Source organism: Rissa tridactyla, chromosome 9 (assembly GCF_028500815.1).
Source record: "Rissa tridactyla isolate bRisTri1 chromosome 9, bRisTri1.patW.cur.20221130, whole genome shotgun sequence".
Taxonomy (NCBI): Eukaryota; Metazoa; Chordata; class Aves; order Charadriiformes; family Laridae; genus Rissa; species Rissa tridactyla.
This window is the reverse complement of record NC_071474.1, coordinates 26,054,076-26,077,720: the sequence shown is the minus strand read 5'-3', so window position 1 is coordinate 26,077,720 and position 23,645 is coordinate 26,054,076. Positions and strand designations below refer to the sequence as shown.

Sequence of the window (23,645 nt, the reverse complement as noted above, 5' to 3'; positions counted from 1 at the left end):
ACCCAGCACTGCCAAGTTACCCATGTCCCTCAGCACCACATCTATACGTCTTTTAAATACCTCCAGGGATGGTGATTCTACCACTTCCCTGGGCAGCCTCTTCCAATGCTTGACAACCCGTTCCTATCGCCTGTTCCTTGGGAGAAGAGCCTGACCCCCTGCCTCGTTACACCTTCCTTTCAGGGAGGGTGTTGTAGAGAGCGAGAAGGTCTCCCCCCAGGCCGAACACCCCCAGCTCCCTCAGCCGCTCCTCGCAGGACTTGTGCTCCAGACGCCTCTAGCAGTGGCAGACAGCCTTAGTGGGCTGTGTGGTTCCTGATGGCAGAAGTATCCATATGGGTCTTGCATTACTTTGGCCCAGGCAGCACTTCAGGGCTTGCACAATTCTGGGTTCTGATGATGTTGGGTTTGGCAAATTGGCTGAGCTGTGTGCGTAGGTGCTACGTTTCTGGTTTGTGCGGGTGCATTTCAGGCACCGCTTCGGTGTGCTTGGAGGCAAAACCTAATTAGTGTCTGTTTACCTGACCATTATGGAGCAACTTGTGGTGCTAAAAGAATGCTTTGCGGCTGCCGTGCATGTGCATTGCCCTCTGGTGGCTCTGTTTCTTCTCTGGTCCTCACCTCCCTACCAGCCTCTGATGCTGAAGGGGTTGCACAGCCCAAGCCACTCTGCCTGCCTTCCAGCTTTCCCTTGCGCTGGCATTGCAGAAGCCTCTGGCAGGCTGCTTCGGGAAGCTGAAATGGGCAGAAAATTGACATCATGGAGAAAAATTGTTTTCTGCTGGTTTAGTTTCCTGAAACAGCTTACTGGGGGATGAGAGAATGGCCAGGGAGGATTGGGCTGGGAGCTGGACCGCAGCCGTGCGGGCAGGGCGGTGTGCGCAGCTGGGAGCCACAGCCGGGACTGGCACCGGCAGGGAATGAGTTGCACAAGTGACCAAAGCCGGTACTTTGGTTTCCTAACTGGACATCGTCGTCGCTTGAGCACTGGCTATAAATGCAAATTGGTAGTTGCCTCGCATCTGTGTTGGGTAAGCTGCCCTCTAGAGCAGGGTGGCTCTTAAAGCTCTCGCTTGCTCTAAATTTGGAACTGGCAGAGAGAAATATGGATTTCAAAGACAACTGATTGTCACGGAGCAGTATTCCCTATCGGCACTTGAAGCAACTTGCATTTTAGGCAGTTCCGTCTCCTGTCTCGCTCTTCCCGAGATGTTTCCAGCAGGTGGAAGCGAGCTGCCGCAGAGGGAGACGAGTGACCATCGTGCTTCTCACTGCCTGACGTGCCTCGGGGTGCAAACCTTAATGAGGCTGGGATGCAGGCAGCCCGTCCTGTCCTTGGATAAACTTCAAATGATTAACCTGGCTGGCATGTGGTGGCTTTTTGTCATTGGCGTGTGGGGAAGTTATCGAGATTAGGATGGATGGCTGCCTTTGCACTGGAAACACAGAGAAACCCACGTCAAATCCTGGTTTGTTTCAGGAAACCAGCTCACCCTGCTCAGGAGGTGCAAACCTGTTTGGTTTTAAATGATAAAAGCAGTGTCAAAACTTATGTATTATTGAGAAATGTGATAATTAGCTTGTACGTACCCACAAGTGAGATGGGATCTGCTAGTCCTTTTCAGCTGCCTTTTGTTTTGTGTGCTTTAGGCATGGTACAGCCCGCAAGCTTTGCTGTGGAACAAGCCTGTCAGGAGCGTCTTTAATGCTCTCATCCCTTTTATTCTTGCCTAAAGGAGCCATATTTGCCCTGGGTTATAGGACTGGTCACTACTTGGGTGACTGACTTTCACTGGGAACTTCTAATGCTATCTCTACTGGATGTGAAGAAAAGTTGGACCAAGGCCTGCTTATTTAAATGAAGCCTTTATTTCGTCTCCCATCTACCTGGAAGACTTAGAACACAGCTGAGAAGCGTGGTTGTAGCAAAGCTCTGCTGGCTGGCTTCTAGGTTGTCATAAAGCAGATGTGGGGAGGAGGAGGCGTCCCACGGGGTGGTTTCTGCTCACCAAGACATGCCCCACTCCAGTGTGCACCTGCATGGGCTTCCTGGAGACCTGTTCTAACTTTAGCATGGGGCAGGGTGCTCTTCTGGATGTGCAGGTTGAGGGCACTTTAAAAGTTTTTGTTTGACCAGCTTTTCTGTATGCGGCTGGACCGGATTGAGACATCTGGTGATGCTGGAAGGCAATGAGGTGCGTTACCTTGTACTCTGTCACCTCTTGCCTTCCATGCCGCTTGAAGGTATCCCGTCTCTCCTGCGCAGCTAGTGTGCAGGTCTCTGACAGCCGGCAAGAGGCCCCAGACAACCTGCAGTCCCCGGGGAGAAACCAGGGTTTGAGGTTAGCACTACAGTCAGCTACAGCTCAGACAGGTGGCTCCCAGCATCCTACAACCAGGTATTTGTACGGGAAGTGATCCAAGTGGTCAACAGCAGTGGGGGGGAAAAGGCATTTTAACATCTGACAAAAGTAATTAAGTGGGGCGTAAGAACTGTCTAGGCTTTGACTGACCTGCAGGTTAGTCGGAGAAGAGCAGGTTGCTCCAAATCTCAGCTGATCACTGACTTTGTGCTGTGGGACAGGTAGGTATGTACTTGGCCAAACAGTGGCATTTCATAGGGGAGGCACGGCGGAACAAAATCTGCAAACTCGCTCTGTTTATTTGTCTTCCTTCTCCTTGCTTCTGATAGCAAAGATAAGCATCTTTTCTGGAAACACAGAGTACTGAAAAATTGTAACCCAGCTGAACACTTTGTTCGCTGCTGCAAGGTGGTAGAACAATGCTCTGAAATGTGAGCTTAAGGCAAACAGGGATCTGTGATCCTGCTAGAGTGTGTCCTGCTGAGCATATATCCTTAAAAGGAAACGTGTGGGTTACTTTCCCCTCTTGCATCCTGTTATTTAAGCTATTTTAAGTACTTGTCTGGAGGAAGCTGAGCCAGAGCTTGAAGCAGCTTTTGGGTTTTGTTTATTGCGGCTTTGCTGTGCCACCTGCACATGGGCAGGAGATGGTGCCGCACATCTCTGTGGTGACCTTTCCCGGGTCTGGTGTGCTGGCGCGCATGCATCTTTCAGTAGAAATAGGAAACTTCAGACGTGCTGTAGTTTCCTTTCCGTCGGGCAGATTATAATGAATCCGGGCTGCAGCTTGTCTGTTAAAACAATTTTGCTTTCTTCCATTAGTAATTCCGGGCCGTACGCCGAAGGATTTCATTTGGGATAGCTTCTATTTTGACAGCCTCTTCAGCTGCTGAATACCATTTCAGATTTTGTTAGAGAGGGACTTCAGACCACCTTCCGTCTGAAGTCTGGCCCTGTTGCAGGACATCCAGCGAGGCACCATATGGCGGGCCTGCAGTAATGCTGGAAGTAATTACGCTGGTGCTGCAAAGGTGGCTGCTTTTTATTTTCTAATGCTGCTGCTTTGTACATTTGACTGTGATGCCAGAGGGGAACAGAGACAATGGGAAGGGAAGCAGCTGCCCTGTGGGATGGGGTCTCAGGCCTGTTTGCCATGTTTACAGGGTAAAGGCTTTTGGACACGTTAAGAGAAGAATGAGTCCATATTCCATCACGTAGTCAATCTCTACTTAAGGTTACTCGACTCTGCTACCAAGCCAAAACTGCGGGCTAGCACATCCACCAGGCTTTGGCACTTAAATCTGCCCTTCTTGTGGCCAAGAAGATAAAACTTGAAATGAGAGCATCTTTACTGCAAAACCAGTAAGTTGGTGTGGGGTCTTGCAGTTGAACCAACAGAGCGGTCTTGCTCATAAATCACGCTCCCAAAGTGTCAGGGACATAGATGCCCTTTTAATCTATGAAGTAAATCAGTGATTAATTTTTTTTCCCAGGATACTATGGAAGAGTAACTCTTCCAGGTGGATATTTGGGACGTTGTTAAGAGTTGGAAGAACTTAGGTCCTGAGAGGCAGGGGTTTTGAGTGAGTTAAGGGGCATTAACTGCGCAGCGGGTGTCCTTCACGCTTGATGCTGTGCTGTCCCTCAGCCCAGCGCGGGTGCTGAGAGCCACTGGTGTGCAGCCCCTCCACATGGGCAGTATCTTTCCCAGTGTCATGCTCCTGAGCCACATGCACTCACGGTCAGTGTGTTTCAGATGGCTCCTCGTGCTGCAGAGCTGCTAATTTTGGGTGGTTTGTTTTTGTTTTTGTTTTTTCGGTGAGCAGAGGCAAATCTTCTTTGAACTAGGCACGCTTGGAGGACTGGGAAGATGCTGCTTTTCAGGGGCGAACAAAACCCTCCAAATGGGCATGTGTTGACCCAGACAGCGGTAAATTCCTGATACCTGCCCTGCAGCCAGGTTTGATGCTTTCAGGTCGAGATTGACGTCTGCTGAGCAAGTGGGGATGGACCGGCCAATGGCCTGGGCTAACTCCTCTCTTGCATTTCAGTCAGTGTTTTTAAGTTATGGCTTTTTGTTCTGCAAGCAAACCAGTATAAAAGGAAGGTGAGGGATTAATCCCTTGAACTAGGTTGTACCCTTAAAAGACGTGCAGGGCTTCATATGTAGAACTGAGCTCTAAACAGGTTTAAGCATCCTTTTACCCGTGCATCTCTTCAGTGTGTTAGAGATAGGGACTTCGGAGCTGGGTTCCCTGCTGTCCCACCCAACAGGCTTCTGCCTTGTGAAATACCATATATCATGTTTTTCCCTTTCACTTCTGAATAGGCTCAGACATGGCACATGCAAGCCTGGTTCAGAAACAGTTCTGAATACATAAGCTAGACACGTCAAGAAGAAAACCTTTACCAAATCCAAATCAAAATCACACCCATGGTAATATCAAGGATACTATATTTATTTTGAAGTCTTACTGTTCTCTGTCCTTTGCCTACTAACATTCAGGTAGATGTAAAACTTAGGTTTTTTTGGGTGGGAAGAAGTGATGAACGGGTATCTCTGGATTTACCTGCTTAATTTGGCAGCGTGGCAAAGGGTTGTGGTTGGTTCAGTCAGGCACAGGCTGAAGCGATGGATGTTGGCTGTTGGCATGCTGAGGCTGAAAGCAGAGTTTTGTTTCGGATCCATAGGCCCCGGAGACTACCAAGTCCCTTATTGCCTGATTTTCTTCACTGGCTGTGAGGCAGGGAAAAGATGCATATTGTGGAGTTAGACGTAGTAATAAGAAAGCTGTAACAGAATAAGCTGGGATTTATCTAGAGGGGAAATAGTTTGCTGATGACATCTCAGGCTGGACTGTTTAATAAAGCTTGCCTTTGTAAGCTTATATTTTTTTTGAATAAAATTGTAAAATTGAAGGCCAGACAGCAGCCTGTTGCTATCAGTAGCCCAAACCCCTTTATTTCATCAGCATTATTGTAAAAACTGACTTTTCATAAAATAGTTTATTGTATTTATTAATCCACTGGAACTGATGCTCTTTAGTTTGAGACCTAGGGCCTGGGGTGTAGGCTGGATGTTTGCCACTAAACATTTGAATTTCACTTTCTTGCTAACTTATAAAAAGAATTTTAAAATCCCATACGGATCTGGAAAATGAGGAAGGTCGGAGTGGTGGTGAGGACGTGCTGCTTGCTGGAGCATTGCTGTGAAATATAACGTAAAAGTCACCACTGACACCTCATTAAAAGTAAATTGCCTTTCAAAATCTGCTAGAAAAAAAAGAGACTTTACAGCTTTCCTGATTGTCTTCTTTTATTCTTGAAAGCATCTCCCTTTAAGCATAAATACTGACCCCGGTGGCTGTGGTGTGGGATTCCCTCGTGAACAAGAGCAAGTACAGCTCTCCGGTCGCGCAGCCTGGGGAGCCGGCAGCAGCCTGCGGGCTGCCAGGCTGTCCGGGCAGCAGAAACTGTTGCTGGAGTGGAATTTAACTCGGCTGCCTTATGAAGAGCAGCAGAATCCTCCAGTGGGGGATATGGGCGGACCAGTGGCTGGGGGAAGCCGAGCGGGGCCGGATGCCTTGCAGCACGGGTGCGTGTTTGGCAGCGGTGCGGTGGCACTCAGCAGCGCACCGTCACAGCGCCAGGAGCTCTGGAGGTGAGGGAGAAGGTAAGGCAGCTGCTTAAATGCCAAGACTGCTCTTGTTTAGCCTTAAAGAGCTCGGCTGATGTCTTCAGTACAGGCACTGTGTTGCCTTTGCGGAGCCTGTGGTTGAATGGCGGTGGTAGGAGACCACCAAATCTCCACCTCCTCAGCCCATCCAGGTGTCCCCCACCAGCAGCAGTAATGCAGGGTTGGTACCTCCCCATGGCCCCAGCTCTGGGGAGGAGATGGCAGCTTAGACACTGAATTAACTTCCCTGGGCAATTTGCCTGCAGCAAAGGGATTTTAACATCGCTACTGAGCTGGTGACAGCACAACATGCCTTGAATCCCTGTCTCCAAACGTGCTTGGAGGGTCATGCTTAGTTTTGGGATGTGAATCTGGGATGTTTGACAGCTTCAGACACTTCGGCTGCTCGTGGACTCGACTCTGCCGAAGCCTGGGTACCAGCCGCGCGGTGAACCATGCTGTCTGCTCGCCCCTGGTTAGCCAGAGGAAGGAGGCACCCAGCCTCTGCCTGTGCAGGCAGCACAACCTCGCTCGCCTGAAGAAGGACTAGGGCTGCTGGATTTGCCCTGTGCACTCAATAAATGTGGTGACGTCCCCAAAGGGGTTAGGATGTGTTGACATGAAAAGCTCCGGATTCTCACTAGATTCTTGTTTTCTTTCTTCCTGAATCTAGTAGGCGATAACATCTCGCTAAGCAGGCAGTGCTGCTGTGGCTTGGTGGTTGACTGTCAAAGCACATGTCCTTGCAGAGCATTCTTGGGCAGCATTAAAATCAGGCTGCAATTTTCTGTCAGCGATAAATGGATAACATCATTATCAACATGATAAAAAAAGTGTAAATGCAGAGCTGACTTAATGTTTTCAGTTCAGAAAGTAAGAAGTGCTGGGTTTCATTACCGTCTATTTTTAACATGCAAAGCCAGTTGCAGTTAGAGGTAAAAAAAAAAAAAAACCAAAAAACAAACAAACAACACCCACCACCCCCCCCCCCCCCCCCCCCAAAAAAAAACCCCAAAACCACTCTGGAGATCATTGATGAAAATGCAGATGCTCTGTTGTGAAACTTTTACATCAGTCACATGGGTCAGAGCCGTCCTGGTCAGCTCTGCTTTGAAGCTGCCGTTGTCCAAAGCCAGAGAGATCTCATGGCTTGCACTGGGACTCTCTGAGGATGTGACATCTGTATTTACTGCATGCCTTTGATTCCTGCTGTATTCTTGGTGGTGTCTGTTGAATAGCGTACTACTTGGGCTTGGTATTTTTGGTGTGGATATCCTGCTGTGTGTCCGGGTCCCACACGGATCTTGCTTTCAGCAAAGACGAATGCTCTGTGCGATGTGGCCCCAAAACAGGTATGCTGTGTCGGGCCATGCTAGGAGATTCCTCCTTACCTCCATGTCTTGTAGACATCCCCAGTGTGCAGGCTGCTCTCCGTAAAGCGCTTTTGAGCATGGGGGCTGTGTTTCTGCCCCACTGTCTGGGGCTGGTCCTGTCGGAGTACTGGCACATTTCTTAAACCTCCTCCTGTCCCTTCTCTTCTTCAGACCTCAACAGCAACGGGTTCATCTGCGACTATGAGTTGCACGAGCTCTTCAAGGAAGCCAACCTGCCTCTCCCCGGGTACAAAGTGAGAGAGATCATCCAGAAGCTCATGATCGACGGCGACAAGAATAAAGATGGGAAGATTAGTTTTGAAGAGTTTGTCTATGTAAGTTGTATTTCTGAATTTCCAGCAGCCTGGGAGACCCCTTTTAGACACAGCTAATGAAGAGAGGGCAAAGAGGTTGAACCTGGCTTCTCAGCCACTTTTATCCTAGTTTTCTTTCTACAAAGTGATGACTCTTCAGGACTTGCCGTGTAGAAATCAGTTTCTTTGTACAGATCTCTGCATATGACTGTGTTTTGTGCTGTCACTGCCAGCCTTTACATTTGGACAGAGGGGAAATATGTTGGGTTTTAAACAGAAAACCAGAAAGAATCCACATGCTTTTCCTATATGAAAACTTTGTTGGAGGCAGAAAGACCATTTCCACATGAGGTGACAACTGGAAAAAAGACTTCCAGTTCTCCAAGCTTACAGTATTGACTGGAAGCTACTCAGTTTTTCCAGGCACATAGATGAATGCTTTTCCCAATGAAGCAGTATCATTTCCGTTCTCAATTTAATGGGACTACAAGTATTTGCTAAAGATTTGAGAGAGCAGTTCAAGACGCACTTTCAGATTAGTTCTAGATGCTGATCTAGGGAAACTCAGATCAGTTTGTTGCCTTAAAAGGGAGGAAGGGGAGTAAGGAGATAGGAGAAGCTGGAGGATGGGTGTAACCTTCAGCCTTTTTCTGTAGAAATAGGTCAGAATTTTTTATTTTTACACAGCTCAACACTGAGATACTGGTTCAATATCCATCCCTTCAGCCTTTTCATAGTCTGATGACTGAATGCTGAAAGAGTAGTAACAGTATGTGCACTACATTGAGGGAGCTGTTTTCATGTCAGCTATTTTTCTTCATATTTCTTAATTTATCTTGACCTTCTGTTCCTTAATTGTTTTCAGACCCTCTGAACTATTGAGTTCGGAGTCAACTAGTAAGTTGGAGCTTGTCTGCAGTTTGTGAACACTTGCATGCTGGGTGCATGTTTCAACTGGTGGTTTGAGCTGGGCCATAACTCTAACTTTGCACTAGGGAGGAAGGAGTAGATCTTTTCTGTCACACTTGAGTGGTGCCAATGATCGAGTAAACACGAAACATCTTATGGACCACTAAGCTATACAGTAGAAGCAATGGTTAGTTGTAGGATTTTTTTCAAATGGAACTGTTGCTGTTTTCTGGCTGTGAGCAATTTTGCTGGAGTTTACGGTACAAAGGACGACATGAACTGACTTGAGGCTGGGGCCAAGTGACTTAGTGGTACCTCAGCATTAAAACACGTATTTTCAAAGATTCCAAATTACACAATACCAGTAACTAGTCCAGCAAACTTTAAAATAAATAAATTGGTATCAAAATCCCTATGTTTAAAACCAACCAACCAGAAAATCCCGAACTTTTGGGCTCTTGAGTCGTCACTCAGCTCTACCTGATCACTGGGGTGAGTAAAGCCTCTGTGTGCCATCAGGAGATGGTCTAACTGTGCTGTGTCATCATCGTGACTTGCCACCTCCCCTGTGGTCAAGGGATGGGGAAGGTAAGGCCAGCAGGCTGGCCCTGCAGTGACACCTCTGCATTTGGGTAGCATTTAGAGAACCTTCATACATCTCATTTGTTTTCAGTGGGGCTGAAACTGATTTGGTTAAGTTTTGAGGGAGCTACAGTAGGCTTTCAAGCCATCGGATGTATTTTTTTCTGAGAATCGCTCAGTTCTGTGGGACCTCAGGGCCACTAATAGGAGCATATGACCTGCGCAAATGGCACGTGCAGTCTTTCTGCGCTAAAGCATCTCTTCTGCCCTCAAACATGAGGGTGTTTTGTCAGTTAGCCCAAGCCTGCTGTTGAGGGAGGGGGAATCCCTACCTGGAGTGCTCGCTGTTACGCGTTATTGCAGATTGGAGTGTTACACACTTAAAGAGAATGGTTTCTTGGGTTGCGGACAAAGTCTTTTGTGTGAACTAAAGTCACGGCCACACGAGCATCTGGCTTACACAGACAGGTTAAAATCGCACAACAGCTTTCTCAACTTTGGTCCTGCGGAAACTGCTGCATGTGTACCTGCTCTCGGACTGACTGCAAAGGTTTCACGTTTTTTTTGTCATCGTCTCTTGAAATCTACTGGAAAAGGTAAATGTATGTGAGATACTTCATGCCTAGTGCTTCTGTTTCGGTAGACACTTGCAATATGTGTGAGAGAGCGGGACAACTCTCTGCCCACTACCCATGTTAAATTTAATACCACTACACCCTTGCTGGGCCCTTCATGTTTGCTGATCTTACTACAAAGTTTGCTTTAAAGCCGAGAGGAAATAGCTTCTTCTGTGGCCCTTTCATTTTATGAAGACAAGAGTTTTTCTCATCTAACAGAGCACTTTAAATTGTAGATTTTCCAAGAGGTGAAAAGCAGCGATATCGCTAAAACGTTCAGAAAAGCAATTAACAGGAAGGAAGGAATCTGTGCGATCGGGGGGACCTCGGAGCTCTCCAGCGAGGGGACGCAGCACTCCTACTCAGGTACCGCGCTGCCTTTCAGCCCGCGGGGAGGCCGTATCCCCAAAATAGCGGATTTCTACTGCCCTGCCATGCGCTCTGCTTTGGTTCTCCCGTAGCTGAATGATCTCGGGTCAAGGGGAGAGCAGGACAGAATTAGAGGGTGATGCCAGATTAGCAGTGTGTAAATTAAATGTGTGCTTCTTTGTTTTCTTAACTGGGCTTGCTGATGAAGGCCCTGTGTCACACTTGAATATAATAAAGTTGTTGAGTAACAAGTAATATTCTAGTAATTGGAAGTGAAAGTTGTATTTCTTTAAACTTTGTGTGACTAATAAAATAGCGTGGTAATGACAGCGGGGCTTTTATTTCCCTGGGCTATTGTACACTGATTCTTTTGGGAAAATCTTTGCTATGTTATGAAAAAGTCTGTATTAAATTTACAATTGTTTATCTTAGAGGAAGAAAAATATGCCTTTGTAAATTGGATAAACAAAGCCCTGGAAAACGATCCTGACTGTAGGCACGTTATTCCAATGAACCCAAATACAGATGACCTGTTCAAAGCTGTGGGAGATGGGATTGTGCTATGGTAAGTCATGAGGGCTCCTGAATTTAAAAAAAAAAAAAAAAAAAAAATTACCAAAATAACTTCCCCAAACTGTAGTTAGGGGAATTTTCATCCTATTTGAGGCTGGTTTTGCGACTAGTGTGAGTGCATAATGTTTTGCATGTATAAAAAAGGGCTCAGTCACCCAGGCTTTCGTTGTCATTGCGTGACGCTTCGGCTTTGCTGCCAACTTCATAAACTGGTATTTTTGTCTAGTGTTTTTGTCTCGGCTTGAGACCGAGTTTGCTGAGGGGGAGAAGGTGCCTTGTGGGAGCGGGAGTTGTCCTGATGCAAACTCAGACTGACGCTAGGTACCTTGGGGAGGGCAGATATGTTAAATAGCCCTTTTTTGTCTGGGATGTTAAGACAGAGGGCAGCCTCTATGGGAATGTTAGTGACCTTATGAATTAAGCCAAAAATTGATTTTCTGGGAATCCTCTTGTTGCTTTTGATACTAGCTGCACTAGGTTAGTAAAGTAACTTATTTTGCTGCGTGCTGAAAACGGACGGCATCCTGGGCTGCTAAACGCCAGCTGCCTTCTATGTACGGGGTTTCTTTTGGTTTTGTGGGTTTGGTTTGTTTTTTAAATGTAAACGAATTAATACAACAGAGAACTGGATCAGCCTGGAATTTCAGTAACTCTCTATCAACACGCAGAAGATGTTTAGTGGGCTGCCTATTGCCTTTCATTTCTTCTTTTTTGTTTTGTTTTGTTTAGCTTGTGATTTCTCTTTTTATTTCACCGGTTTCACATAATTCAGGTCTTCGGGCGAAGACTGAACTGAGTAGGATGCAGTTTATAACATAAAGTAAAAACTTGCCATGTTTTCTGTTGACTACAAAGTCATTGCGCTCACATGCTCCCACTGAGCTCTCAAAGTGCCTGTGCTTTTTTGGGGGCAGTTTCTTCTTGCCAGCAGCAGTGCACCTTTACAGTGGGAGGGAGCGCATTGTCTTACTGGAACCTGCAGTGGACGTCAATAGAGCGGCGAGTCTTCGCTAGTCCAGGGGCTGCGCTGTGAATAATTCATGTGCTCCTTTTGCTCCAGCGGCTGAGATCAGCAGTGGCCAGTGGCATGTTTAAGGTTTCAGGCTTAGCTATTGGTTACAAATACATTCTTGATAATGTAAATATTAACTTCTGATGTACACAACCTTGATTTTAAAAAAAAAAAAATAAATATACAAAATCAAACAGGCAAAAGGAAATCTACTGTGGTGAGTATTGTAACAGTGCATTGAGTATTGTTGAGATTAAATACTAAATGTTGTTGAAATATTATTGTTTTTCTTCCTACCAGCAAAATGATCAATCTTTCTGTTCCGGACACGATTGATGAAAGAGCAATTAACAAGAAGAAACTCACGCCGTTCATAATTCAGGTATAACACATTTCTGTATTTTTGCCGAAATTCATATTCGGGTAGAATTAATGAAGACAGCGTGGTGACTCGAGGCATTATTTGTGGAACTCTGGAAAGGAGTGAGTCTTATAACTCACGTTTAATTATTAAAGACAGTTTTGTACTGTGATAATTGACAGTGCTTGTGGGTACAGTTCAAAAGACAAAAAAGCTGAGTTAATGACAAAATAAGAAAAACAGCCGAAATGCCGTGCGCACCTGATACTGCTGCCGTTGTTAGAAACAGCGCTGTCTTTTAAAACAACGTGATTATTGGCGCTGGCTGTCCGTGAATCATTTCATAGTACAACGGGGGTTTTTTGCAAGGATGCCTGTGTGTGTGCGTCCGTATAACTTAACACTTCTCCAGCCTTATTCTTGTTGACACCACTAGATGCGGCTACCTCAAAAGGCTGAAATTAAATACCAGAGGCTGAAATTAAACCCTGGTGCCTAGTTCAGTCCTTATTGATTCAGCCTGCTGCCACCACCGCTCCATTAAAACTTCAGTGGCCAGGAGCGTTTCCTCCGAGGTGCTGCCGTTGGAGCGAGGACGAGGGGGGGATCTCCGCTCTGCTGGCGCTGGATGAAAGGCAAAGCAGCATCTCCCCCGGCTGTCTCTCACTCGGCTGTGCTGTTTGCAGGAGAACCTGAACCTGGCGCTGAATTCTGCATCCGCCATCGGGTGTCATGTTGTCAATATTGGCGCAGAGGACTTGAGGGAAGGGAAACCCCACCTCGTCCTTGGGCTTCTCTGGCAGATCATTAAGATCGGCTTGTTTGCTGACATCGAGCTCAGCAGAAATGAAGGTAAATGAAACTATGAGTGATTACTGTAAAGCGTGAACACCGCATTGCTTGTGCTGTCACCTCCATCCCCGTCGCTGCCTCTTCCCTCCCCTCCTCTCCGCTGAAAGCGAGGGACTCCCCTTCAGGCTCCTCAGGGCACGTGCCAAGCCAAGAGCTCTCCAGCCTCTTTGGAGCCGTGCAGCGGGTTCAGTGGGGTTGTGCCACCCTGGTAACATGTGTCATCTTGACTGACGTCAAGATGTGTCTTGCAGTGCCAATGCGTTGCTTTGTGATGCCTGGGGCTGGGCAGGCTCTCACGGTGTGCTTCAGCAACGGTGTTGGGAGCTGGCACAAGCTGCTTGCGTCCCCTTGGGATTGTAGACAACTGCACATCTTCCTCAAAAAAAAATAAAAAAAAAAAAGAACTAAAGAGGAGGGCTTCAGCTTTTTGGGAGTGTGTTCGCAATGACTTGGCTCTCTTAAAATCCTCCGTGCTGCTGCCAGCGGTGCAGCTGAGCTCTGGCTTCGTTCTCGGCGGTGGGAGAACAGGGCTGCAGCTCTCCCCACTGTGCTCGCTTGGCCTTGCATGACAGCCTCCAAAATTTAGACTTTTCAGATCATTCCGAGAGCTCTGTTATTCTGCATGGGCTATCAGAGCACCCAGATGGATGGAGGGACCTCAGCGTCTTTTATTTAAACTTCCCAATCGTGAAGTGGTAACGTTGTTTGGCTTAGATTGAAAATTGCAAGGGAAGCACAGACCAGCTGAAAGGATGCTTATCTTGGCTTCTCTGGCTTTTTTTAACAGTGCACATGAAACTGCTTGGAAGCACTTTTTCATTGAGATAGAAGTACATTTACATTTAGCTTACTGTCATCAGCTTAAAAGGCTGCACTTAAAATCTAGAGAATTTTATTATGCAAGAAAATGGAAAATATTTTTCACACAGAGTTTTCTAGATCATTCACACTCCTCTGTGTAACAACCAACTCAGGAAAACTCCACTAATACCCAGATTATTTTGATTTAATCAGTAGTTGGTATTGTCCCCCCCTTCTCCCCCTGAAACGTTGCTGCAGCTCTAATTCTGACATGTAGGTTTGCCTCTTGAAAACTCCTTCTTTCCCCTCACGAGCATTTTTCTTCTAGCACTGGCTGCCTTACTTCGTGATGGCGAAAATCTGGAGGACCTTATGAAACTATCCCCAGAAGAGCTGCTCCTAAGATGGGCCAACTACCACTTGGAAAACGCAGGCTGGCACAAAATCAATAACTTCAGCTCGGATATCAAGGTACCGAGGGCTCTCCTGGGTTGCACGTGCCTGGGAAAAGGCTGGGAGCCAGCCAGGGCCGTTTCTGGGTGTGTAAATGATGCCCTTCCTCTGCAGACAGGACCTTTCTTAATACACTGAGTGGGATTAACGAGGGTTTTATTGATGTTAAATATTTAAGGTACTGCAGTGCTGCTCTGTCTTGCCATAAGGTTGAGCCCAGTGTTGAACTGTCTGAGTGTTCCCTCCAGTGCTAGTGGGATCCTGCTACAAAGCTGTTGCATGTTTTAATAGAGCAGGAAACTAGTATTACTCATGTGTTTACAAACATTCTAAATACATCTCTTTTGATGGAAATAATTTTTCAAGGGCATGCAGCTCGCTCAAGACAGGGTGAAATCCTTAACCGCATCCCTGGAGAGTATGACTTCCATGTGCTCTCGGCTGGTGATGGCATTTCATCCAAAATGCCATGGGCTGGAGAGAGGATGGGAAACAAGACCTCTTATTCTCTACACTGGGCTGAGTAGGAATGGGAGCGGGGAATCTTACAGCTATTTTTCAGATGTGAGGGGGTGGCTCTTTTCTCTCAGCACTAGTGAGAAATGGAGGGTGGTGACTCCTGATCAGCGTGGGGGTTTTTGGACCCTGGTCTCAGCAGATTTCTGGAGCTTATTCACATGGCCAGCAGTTTCAAGGAGGAGAAAGAGGACTGCAGCGGATTGCAGGGTAAAGCACTGTTGAGGTGGAAACAAGAATTGATAGCTGAGGTGCATGGGGAGCCCAGACCTCCCCTCTGTGTGCGCATGCGTGCGCACGCACATGGTCACCCTTATTTCCAAAATCAAAATTGCTTACAGCTTTGCACCAGACAAGCCAGCAAGCTGCTGGCTTGTCTGGTGCAACCCATCGGCTGCCAGGATATTCTGAGGTCCTTCTTAGTGCTGAGGACTAAAGGGACTTGTAGTTGATAAATAATTACTGCAGCTATTTCCTTCTCCTAGTTTGTGACCATCCCTGGCCTCTCTCCTTTAAGCTGTTCTAGCTAATGGGCAGGCACAGGAGGAGACATTCAGAGTTCTTATAATCAGCTTTTTGTCTTCGCTGAGCCATTTTCATCCTTGCTGTAGCAGTACGAATTGGCCGCCTTGGGGCATCTGGCTGTGGGGACCGTGAGAGCAGCATGGGGTCACTGTGAGGGGGCTGTGACTCCAGAGCTTGCAGCAAAGGCAGCTTTCAAACAGTTAAACCTCATAGTTTTCATCTTAAATATTTCTAACCTTTTCCCTTTCTGTTTCCTTTTCTGCTGCCTGGATTTCTGCCATCATGCTCTTTTAAGCTTACAGATTTTGGTAATTCAGTAAAGGTACATAAGCAAATTATGTGCAGCATTTTGGATGAGCCTGAAATGAATTGTTATGGTGTATTCACTGCTGTGCAGGAGACGTGAATTTTCTTTTTCATCCATTTCAGGATTCCAGAGCTTATTTCCACCTCCTCAATCAAATTGCACCTAAAGGGCAGAAAGAAGGAGAACCTCAGATCGATATTAACATGTCGGGTTTCAATGTAGGTATTCAGGCTGTCGTGTCCTCGTGCTGTACAATCGCGAACTACCTGTGCCCTGTAATTGCCCCATGACATCTAGGTAACCTGGTATCTTAATTTCTAGAGCGTGTAAGGTGTCAGTGGGCGTGTGTGCACCTCGGGTATGTGCTGAATGAGTGAATGTTGCAGGCCTGGTCACTACCTGCCAATTAACGTATGTGATTGAGAAACCATTTTGTGGTTTTGCTCCATTCGGGGGCATGCTGCCTTCTGCTTTTGAACCACCAAGTTCAAAAAGCATAAAAGTTGGAAAGCACATAAACTTGGAAAGCACCATGCTGGGAAAAATACCAAGGCAAACCAGGACATTTACATCCACGGCACTGGGGATTACCATGCATTCATCCCTTTGATTAGCAACTGACGCCTAAGGGAGCAGTCAGGAGCTTCCCATCTGCTTTGTAGCCCAGTCTCTTCCATGACAGCTCTTGTCCATTGCATCCCTGGCAGGAAAGGGACGACTTGCGGAGAGCAGAGTACATGCTTCAGCAGGCAGATCGGCTTGGCTGCCGGCAGTTCGTCACACCGGCTGATGTGGTCAGTGGCAATCCCAAACTGAACCTGGCCTTCGTTGCCAACCTGTTCAACAAGTACCCAGCACTTACCAAGCCTGAAAACCAGGACATCGACTGGACCCTACTGGAAGGTGATGGCCCTATCAGTCACAAGATTAGCAGGAGGGAAATATCTGAAGTAAACACTTGCGTCGCAAGCGGCTGTGCCTGTGGTGGTATCTCCATTGAGGTAACACCTATCATTTGAGGCTTCAGTGCTGCACCAGACCAGGTTGCTCCAAGCCCCGTCCAGCCTAGCCTTGAACTCCTTCAGGGATGGGGCAGCTACAGCTTCTCTGGGCAACCTGGGCCAGGGGCTCACCGCCCTCACAGCAAAGAATTTCTTCCTCTGATCTCATCTAAATCTCCCCTCTTTCAGTTTAAAACCATTCCCCCTCATCCCATGGCTCCCGTCCCTGATCCAGAGTCCCTCCCCAGCTTTCTTGGAGCCTCTTTAGGGACTGGAAGGGGCTGGGAGGTCTCCCCGGAGCCTTCTTTTCTCCAGGCTGATCTCCCCCCAGCTCTCTCAGCCTGCCCTCACAGCAGAGGGGCTCCAGCCCTCCCAGCATCTCTGTGGCCTCCTCTGAACTCGCCCCAGCAGTCCCCATGCCAGGCCTGGGAAGTTGATGTTGCCATTCCCTGGGATGAGCAGGAGAACCTCAGTAATGCAGCGAGATGTTTGTGGGAGCACTAATTGACAGCAGAACTGGGATTAGGGCTTTGGCTGCCTGGCTCCCAGGCACCAGTTAGCTATAGCTGTGTGAAAGACCTTCCTGCTACTTTTTCTTGCAGAAACTGCAAAAGGCACGCTCTTCTGAGGCCTGGAGAAATCACACTGATATCAAAATTAGATATCATGGCAACCATCTTCCTTTGAAAAAATTATAATAGAAAAAAATACCTTTTTTCTGCTTGAAAACCTAATCGATGAGCTGTGCTGCTCAAAGGTCCCTGCCTTGCCCTTCCCCTGTGCAGCTCTGAGTTTGCAGAAGTTGCATGAACCTGTTTTCTCTTATCTAGGAGAGACACGTGAGGAACGGACCTTCCGCAATTGGATGAACTCCCTTGGTGTGAACCCCCATGTGAATCACCTCTATGGGTAAGCGTCAGGCTCTTGGGGAGACCCAGCTAGATCAGACTGGAGGTGTGCCCCCACCGGTGTCCTGTTGCCCACAATGCCGAGCAAAGAGCTCGAGAAGGGGTGGTGGCAGGGAGCGGGAGATGCTCACTGCAGCTTCTCTGCAGTCCGTCGTGCAGGGATTTCTGAGCCAGCACTTAGCACACCAGCAACTGGCTTTAAGGGCTGAAGACTGTTTGTTTATTTTCCCCTATCTTGTGTAAATTGATGCTCTGAAACCCCAACACATTTAGATCTGCTTGAGCAACTGAAAATAAATTCTGTATCCCCTAATTTTTGGGCTTAACCAAGACATTGTAGTTAGGAGGCAAGGTACTCTGGGTCCCTGTAGTCAGTGGAGAGAGGTGGCTGCTTTTGGATTTTATATAGCAGAATTCTTTGGATCTGTTGCTTCTTACCATGCAAAAACTTGCTTTAGCTCAGTAGCCAGCTGATGTTAAGCATGGAGCATTTCTCCTGCCCTGAAAACGACAAAATGTTTTGAATTTTTGTTTCTTTTCAGGGTTGTTGAAATTGCAACAACCTGTAAAGAGTAGTAATTACTCATGATGTGACAAACTTGGAGTGCATTTAAGTCTTGAGACATTAGGCTTAATCAATGTTTTCCACTTCAGCGATCTCCAAGATGCACTGGTAATACTACAGTTATATGAAAAGATCAAAGTTCCCGTTGACTGGAATAAGGTTAACAAGCCTCCATACCCTAAGCTTGGAGCAAATATGAAGAAGGTAAGCATTTCAAAAGACTTTAAAAGAAGCTATGGACACTAAAAATTCCTATTTGAGGCTCCCAGTCAAGTGAGTATATTTGTGAGTGATTTTTCTGTTTAATCTCTTTCCCTGTGTAGCTAGAAAACTGTAACTACGCTGTAGACTTGGGAAAGCATCCAGCTAAGTTCTCCCTGGTTGGCATCGGAGGACAGGATCTGAATGACGGAAACCCAACGCTGACACTAGCCTTAGTCTGGCAGTTGATGAGAAGGTAGGACCTGGCTCAAACATGTAAAATTTGTGAATGGGGTACAGAGTTTGGGAAGTTTTTTGCCACGAGCGCACTGCAGCACTGGAACAGGTCATCCAGAAAGATGGTAAAACCTCCATCCTTGGGGGGTTTCTGAGAAACAGCTGGACAAAACTGCGGCAGAGCCAATCCTGCTGCAGATGAGAGGCTGGAGCAGAGACCTCCAGAGATCCCGCTGGAGGATCTCTGGACATCCTGATGACCAGGATCACCTCTCTTTCACCTGCTCAAGTCTGGTCCACACACAGAAACCCTAAGCAGGAACATGTACACAACTTTTATGTTCTAATTTTTAACTGGAAATTGAGAGGGAAACAGTCCAGGGCTGCTTTGTAACCCCCTTCTGCATTGGAATGAGGGGAGGGGGAAGCTTTATCATGGATAAAGTTCATCATCCTTTTTCTTATCTGTTTCTGAAGAATTCTAAGATGATGCAAATACATAATATTTATCTGGGTAATAGCTGCATGGTAGCTCCTTATTTGGCATTGAGAGGTCAGAATGCTAACTCGTGAGTTGATCCACACCTTTTAGGTGATGTGTGAACCCCACGGTCAATGGTGAAACAGTTTAACGAAAGTCCCAAGCCCAGGCAGTTTTGTGATGTTGTATTAAAGGATTTGAAAGGCTAGAAAGACTAAATGCTTTAACAGCAATCACACTTCAGATAAGGTAGATGGTTCTTCCTTTTTGCTAAAGGAGTCTTAAAAAAAAAATAAAAGCAGATGTGAGACTATGTGAAGACTTTTCAAGCTGCCATGGGCCCACGTTGCATCCTGGCTGCGTGCTCACCCGGGCTTTGCCCAGGCTCTGTGCCTAATCTTGTTCTCTCTGCTGGTTTGCAGGTACACGCTGAATGTCCTCGAGGACCTGGGTGACGGTCAGAAAGCTAACGATGACATTATAGTCAGCTGGGTAAACCAGACCCTGAAAGAAGCTGGCAAGTCCACCTCCATTCAGAACTTCAAGGTGCAGGTTCCCCTCTTGCATCCAAAAGGAGAAGGGTGCCCAAAATGTATTTCCTTGGCTGGAGAAAGAGCAGGGGCATCTTAGAAAGGGGTTTAAACAGGACAGGATTCACTCTCTGCTGGGAACAAAGGGGCTTCAAGCTACCAGAGAGGAGACTTTTTAGGACTGCCCACGGTGGGGAATGGCAGTGGGGCGAGAGAGCTGACGGGGTGGCAGAGGAGGGGAGGGTGGTTGGGCTGTGCGGCAGAGGTGGGTCTGAGCTGCTGGTAGCACAGGGGCCAGAGGCGGCGAGCAGTTGTAGGTGAGCGTTGTCCCTTGGGGACTGGTCAGCAAGGCAGATCTGCTGCCTGCGCATCCATTACTGCTCTGTATTTTCAGAGCACTTGCAGTAAATTGGAGTAATGATCATGTACCTATTACCAAAGGAGAAGTAGCAGTTTGGTTTTCCCTGTGGTCCAGCTGGGAATAATCACTATCGCTGCTGCTTTGATGGCTTATTTAAAGCTTGTTTTGTTGCACGTTGCAGAGCAGCTGAATTGAGGTGAGCAGTCTGCTTTACGGATTAGACATTTGTCTTTACTTGTCTGTCCCTGTGTCTCTAGGACAAGACTATCAGCACAAGCTTGGCGGTTGTGGATTTAATTGATGCTATACAGCCCGGGTGTATCAACTATGACCTTGTAAAGACTGGTCACTTATCGGAAGATGACAAACAAAATAATGCTAAGTAAGTTTGCTGTCTCAAAAGCTTTTCCCCATTGAAAGAGTGCGCCTTCTAGGTGTCAGCCTTCAGCTGCAAGTGTTTTTACCACAGTTTATTACTGTGGTTTTTCATCTCTTTTAACAGCGTACCTTTTAGACAGGCAGCACTTCCTGAAATCTAATTGCTGTCCTTGCCCGCAACGCTGGAGGGAGCAGTTGGCTGGACTCTTGCTGGTCTAGAGAAATGCAGAACAGCCCAAGCAGCTCTTAGCGATGATATTCTGTTTCTCACCTGTTTGTTCAGGCATAGGAAGTGCTCAGGAATTTGAAACTGAACCCTTGTATGTCTCATGTCTCGCTGAATCATCGTAGGCTGTCAAGTTTAAAGTATGCCTATTACAACATGCCTTTGAAATGTGTGTTCTGCGACTGTTCTGCGGTGGCAGAATGACAGCAAAGTTTCTTGCAGATAATAGTCTCGCTTGATTATTCCTGAAGAGCAAACAGAAGGAGAAATTTAAATGTTAGCTGATTAATCCTTGGTTATACATCCTATCTATTAGCCCTAGCAAATATTAATTACATTTTTTTTAACTATTAATAAAGGGAACTTGACATTCAAAGGTCAATTTGCACATTAAAGACACCCTTCTCCACTGTGGAAAAGTAATACAGCAAAAGATCAAAAAAAACACTTATAAAATGAACAGATGTGGTGTGATTGGACTGTTGCACATAACGAATCTTAATAAAGAGGATAATAGGTGAAATTGTGTTGGACAGGGCAGGAGCTGACTTGTCATTTATTGGTAGCAGTCTCGGTGCTGACCCCCTCCTCTTCCCGTGGCGAATAGGTATGCTGTGTCCATGGCAAGAAGAATCGGTGCCAGAGTTTATGCTCTTCCAGAAGATCTTGTGGAGGTGAAACCGAAGATGGTCATGACGGTGTTTGCCTGCTTGATGGGCAGAGGGATGAAGCGAGTATAAAAGGGTTGATCCATGTAAAGGAAAAAAACCAACAAAAAGCAACAAAACCCAACCTGCCACCCAGGGTGCATGAGTAGCAGATCAGCTGAGACCACGTTGAAATGCTGTTGGCCTAGGAACTGTTGAAGTTCAAAGGACTTTGTTTTGCTTTGCAAGACAAACTCTTATCAAAATTCTCAGGGAGAGGAGTTTTAACCAACAGACGTGCTCTTTTCCCAAAGGAAAGTTTAACTTATCAAGAGCTCACAGAAATGCATTCATAACAGACCTGCATCTTGCAATACTGCTCTGGAGCTGTTTTCACCCCATTATTTCTAGATTCTTGGTGCGTGGGTTTTTTTTTTACCCCTGAGGGTTATAAGGTGGTTGGTATGAGTTGTAATGGAAACAAATCTAACTTCTATCTGCAATCCAGATTAATTTCTGTCCTACGGTCCAAGCATATTCTAGGTTTGACCACTTCCTTAACTCTGCAAATAAAGCTACAGTACAAGTTGGGACCTGCAGGCCAGCTCGCAATGCTAAATAAGAAATGTGTAATTAGGAAGATGGATCTTCCTCTGGTATTCTCTGTACATGGTGCTTTTTTATACATCTAACTATTTTGATTACTTTACAAATAAAGCATGGCAGTTTTTTTCTCTTGCTGCTTATGAAAAGGGTTTTTTTGGTTTTTTTTTTTTTTTTTAAAGTTATACTATATATGACAATACCACCATCCTTGGACCTCTCGCAGTAACATATGATACTGTGTTGCTGATGGCATGGTTACACCTGAGAGTGGAAGTGAATGCATTTTTGTATGCATCTTGGTTCAGTTCTGTGCACCTAGAAAATAATTTTTACGAAAATCTGCATGAAGACTATAACTTTTTTATTTAAAATGCTGTTGGATATAAAACCATACTACATTGTGGGGAGGTTTTGTGCAGGGAAGAGGCAAATGTTCTAAACAGCAGGGCTCAATAAACCGAACAGCAAATGTTCTGGAACATAAAACTATTTTTACAGATAAAAGGAAGCGTTGTCGCCAAAGAAGGAAGATGCTGTATCCATAGGATTTAATATTATCTTGCTTTGGCAAGCTGTTTGCTATATTTTGAGATCATATTGCTATTCCAAGCTATTCAAAGTGATGTAATATGGTGGCAAAGTATTAGTTGAAATAAAAACATTTAAATACACACTTCTCTCCTTATTTACACTGACCCAGCATGGCAGCCTGTCCTCAGTTGTTTTCAGCTTTTGCTTTGTTTGATCTTTTTGTTTTGTGCCAGGTCCATTGGTGTATATGATACTCCTGAATCGAGATGTGCTTGAGGAGCTCTTAGTTTCTAAAAGGGGCACAGGCAGTGTGGTCGTTCTCGACCTGTGTTTCAGCGAGGCTTTGCCTTTGTGGTAACTTCTGTAAAACCTTGCTCCTGGGGTCTTGCTGTATGCCCAAAGACGATGTCTGCAGGTGTAGGGGAAGAGCCCTGTTAGGGCAAAAGCCAGGGGGAAGGACAGAATTTGTTCCCTGCGTCAGGAATGTGCTGGCCGGGCTCGTTTCCAGAAACCACAGGTCTGATGGCGTGGGGGCACCTGACGTGAGTCTGGCGTGATTTGGGTCTCGGGGTGCCTGGTGTGAGAGGGGGTGCCCAGCAGCCACCGGCTGTTGGGGGGGACTTGCCTGCTCGCTGTGTCCAGCAAGGCTGGAACAGGGCGGTGGGAGCTGGAGGGAGGCGGTGATCCCAATGCACCAATTCCTGCACTCGTGCAACCCGTGGGTGAGGGCCTGGGTGTCCGCTGGGCTTTGCCAAAGCAGTGGCCTGACAGCGCAGGAGTCCCCGGAACCACCAGTGGCTTTGATGAAAACAAAGAACAATTTGTGTGAAACTGGTGTCATATAAATGAACTCCTGTGACCTTCACTGCATCATCTGGGTTGTCGCCCTCCTGAATGATTATTTTTTTCCCAGTGGTGAACACAGGTAGGTGTGTTTTCTGCAGGAGGCGTGTGGCAGTTTGTCTGCTTGATGGAATGGGGATGAGTTTGTGGATTAACCCAGGTTACAGGCCGGTGCCCGGCCTTCTCTTTGGACATCACCTTGGGCAAATAAGGTGGCACAAGCTGTGGCCTTAAGCCACTTCAAAACTCCCACTGACCAAATGCTCAGAGGAGCGTGGGGACCCCGCCACCAGAGATGTCATTCTCCATCCCGTGCTCCGAACCGCCGTACGGTGTGAAGGTGCTGGTGCGAAGCAGCTCTGTTCCGATGCTGTGCTGTCAGTGCTCCTGAACCACCAACACACTTGTGTCCTCACTTTTCTTTTTAAAGCAAGGAGGAAAAAAAACCTCCCCAAAAAACCCAAGCCCTTCTTACGGTGACTTTGACAGACTGCTGCAGAGGCAGATCCTGCTGGAAGTGGTTTCTG

At 46.7% G+C, this 23,645-nt stretch overlaps 1 protein-coding gene across 2 annotated transcripts in view; it reads left to right on the top strand.

Moving 5' to 3' along the window:
- The window catches only part of PLS3 (plastin 3), a 54,518-nt gene extending 32,094 nt beyond the window's left edge, over positions 1 to 22,424 (top strand). For both annotated transcript variants that reach the window (XM_054213850.1, XM_054213851.1), the window contains exons 3-16: positions 7,584 to 7,747; positions 10,071 to 10,200; positions 10,636 to 10,768; positions 12,089 to 12,170; positions 12,836 to 13,001; positions 14,131 to 14,273; positions 15,726 to 15,821; positions 16,311 to 16,506; positions 17,435 to 17,513; positions 18,167 to 18,281; positions 18,401 to 18,534; positions 19,419 to 19,542; positions 20,145 to 20,269; positions 21,099 to 22,424. In XM_054213850.1, coding sequence (XP_054069825.1) covers positions 7,584 to 7,747; positions 10,071 to 10,200; positions 10,636 to 10,768; positions 12,089 to 12,170; positions 12,836 to 13,001; positions 14,131 to 14,273; positions 15,726 to 15,821; positions 16,311 to 16,506; positions 17,435 to 17,513; positions 18,167 to 18,281; positions 18,401 to 18,534; positions 19,419 to 19,542; positions 20,145 to 20,269; positions 21,099 to 21,231 — 1,820 coding nt within the window. In that variant the 3' untranslated portion in view covers positions 21,232 to 22,424. The remainder of the gene's footprint in view (positions 1 to 7,583; positions 7,748 to 10,070; positions 10,201 to 10,635; positions 10,769 to 12,088; positions 12,171 to 12,835; positions 13,002 to 14,130; positions 14,274 to 15,725; positions 15,822 to 16,310; positions 16,507 to 17,434; positions 17,514 to 18,166; positions 18,282 to 18,400; positions 18,535 to 19,418; positions 19,543 to 20,144; positions 20,270 to 21,098) is intronic.
- Positions 22,425 to 23,645: the final 1,221 nt, after the last annotated feature.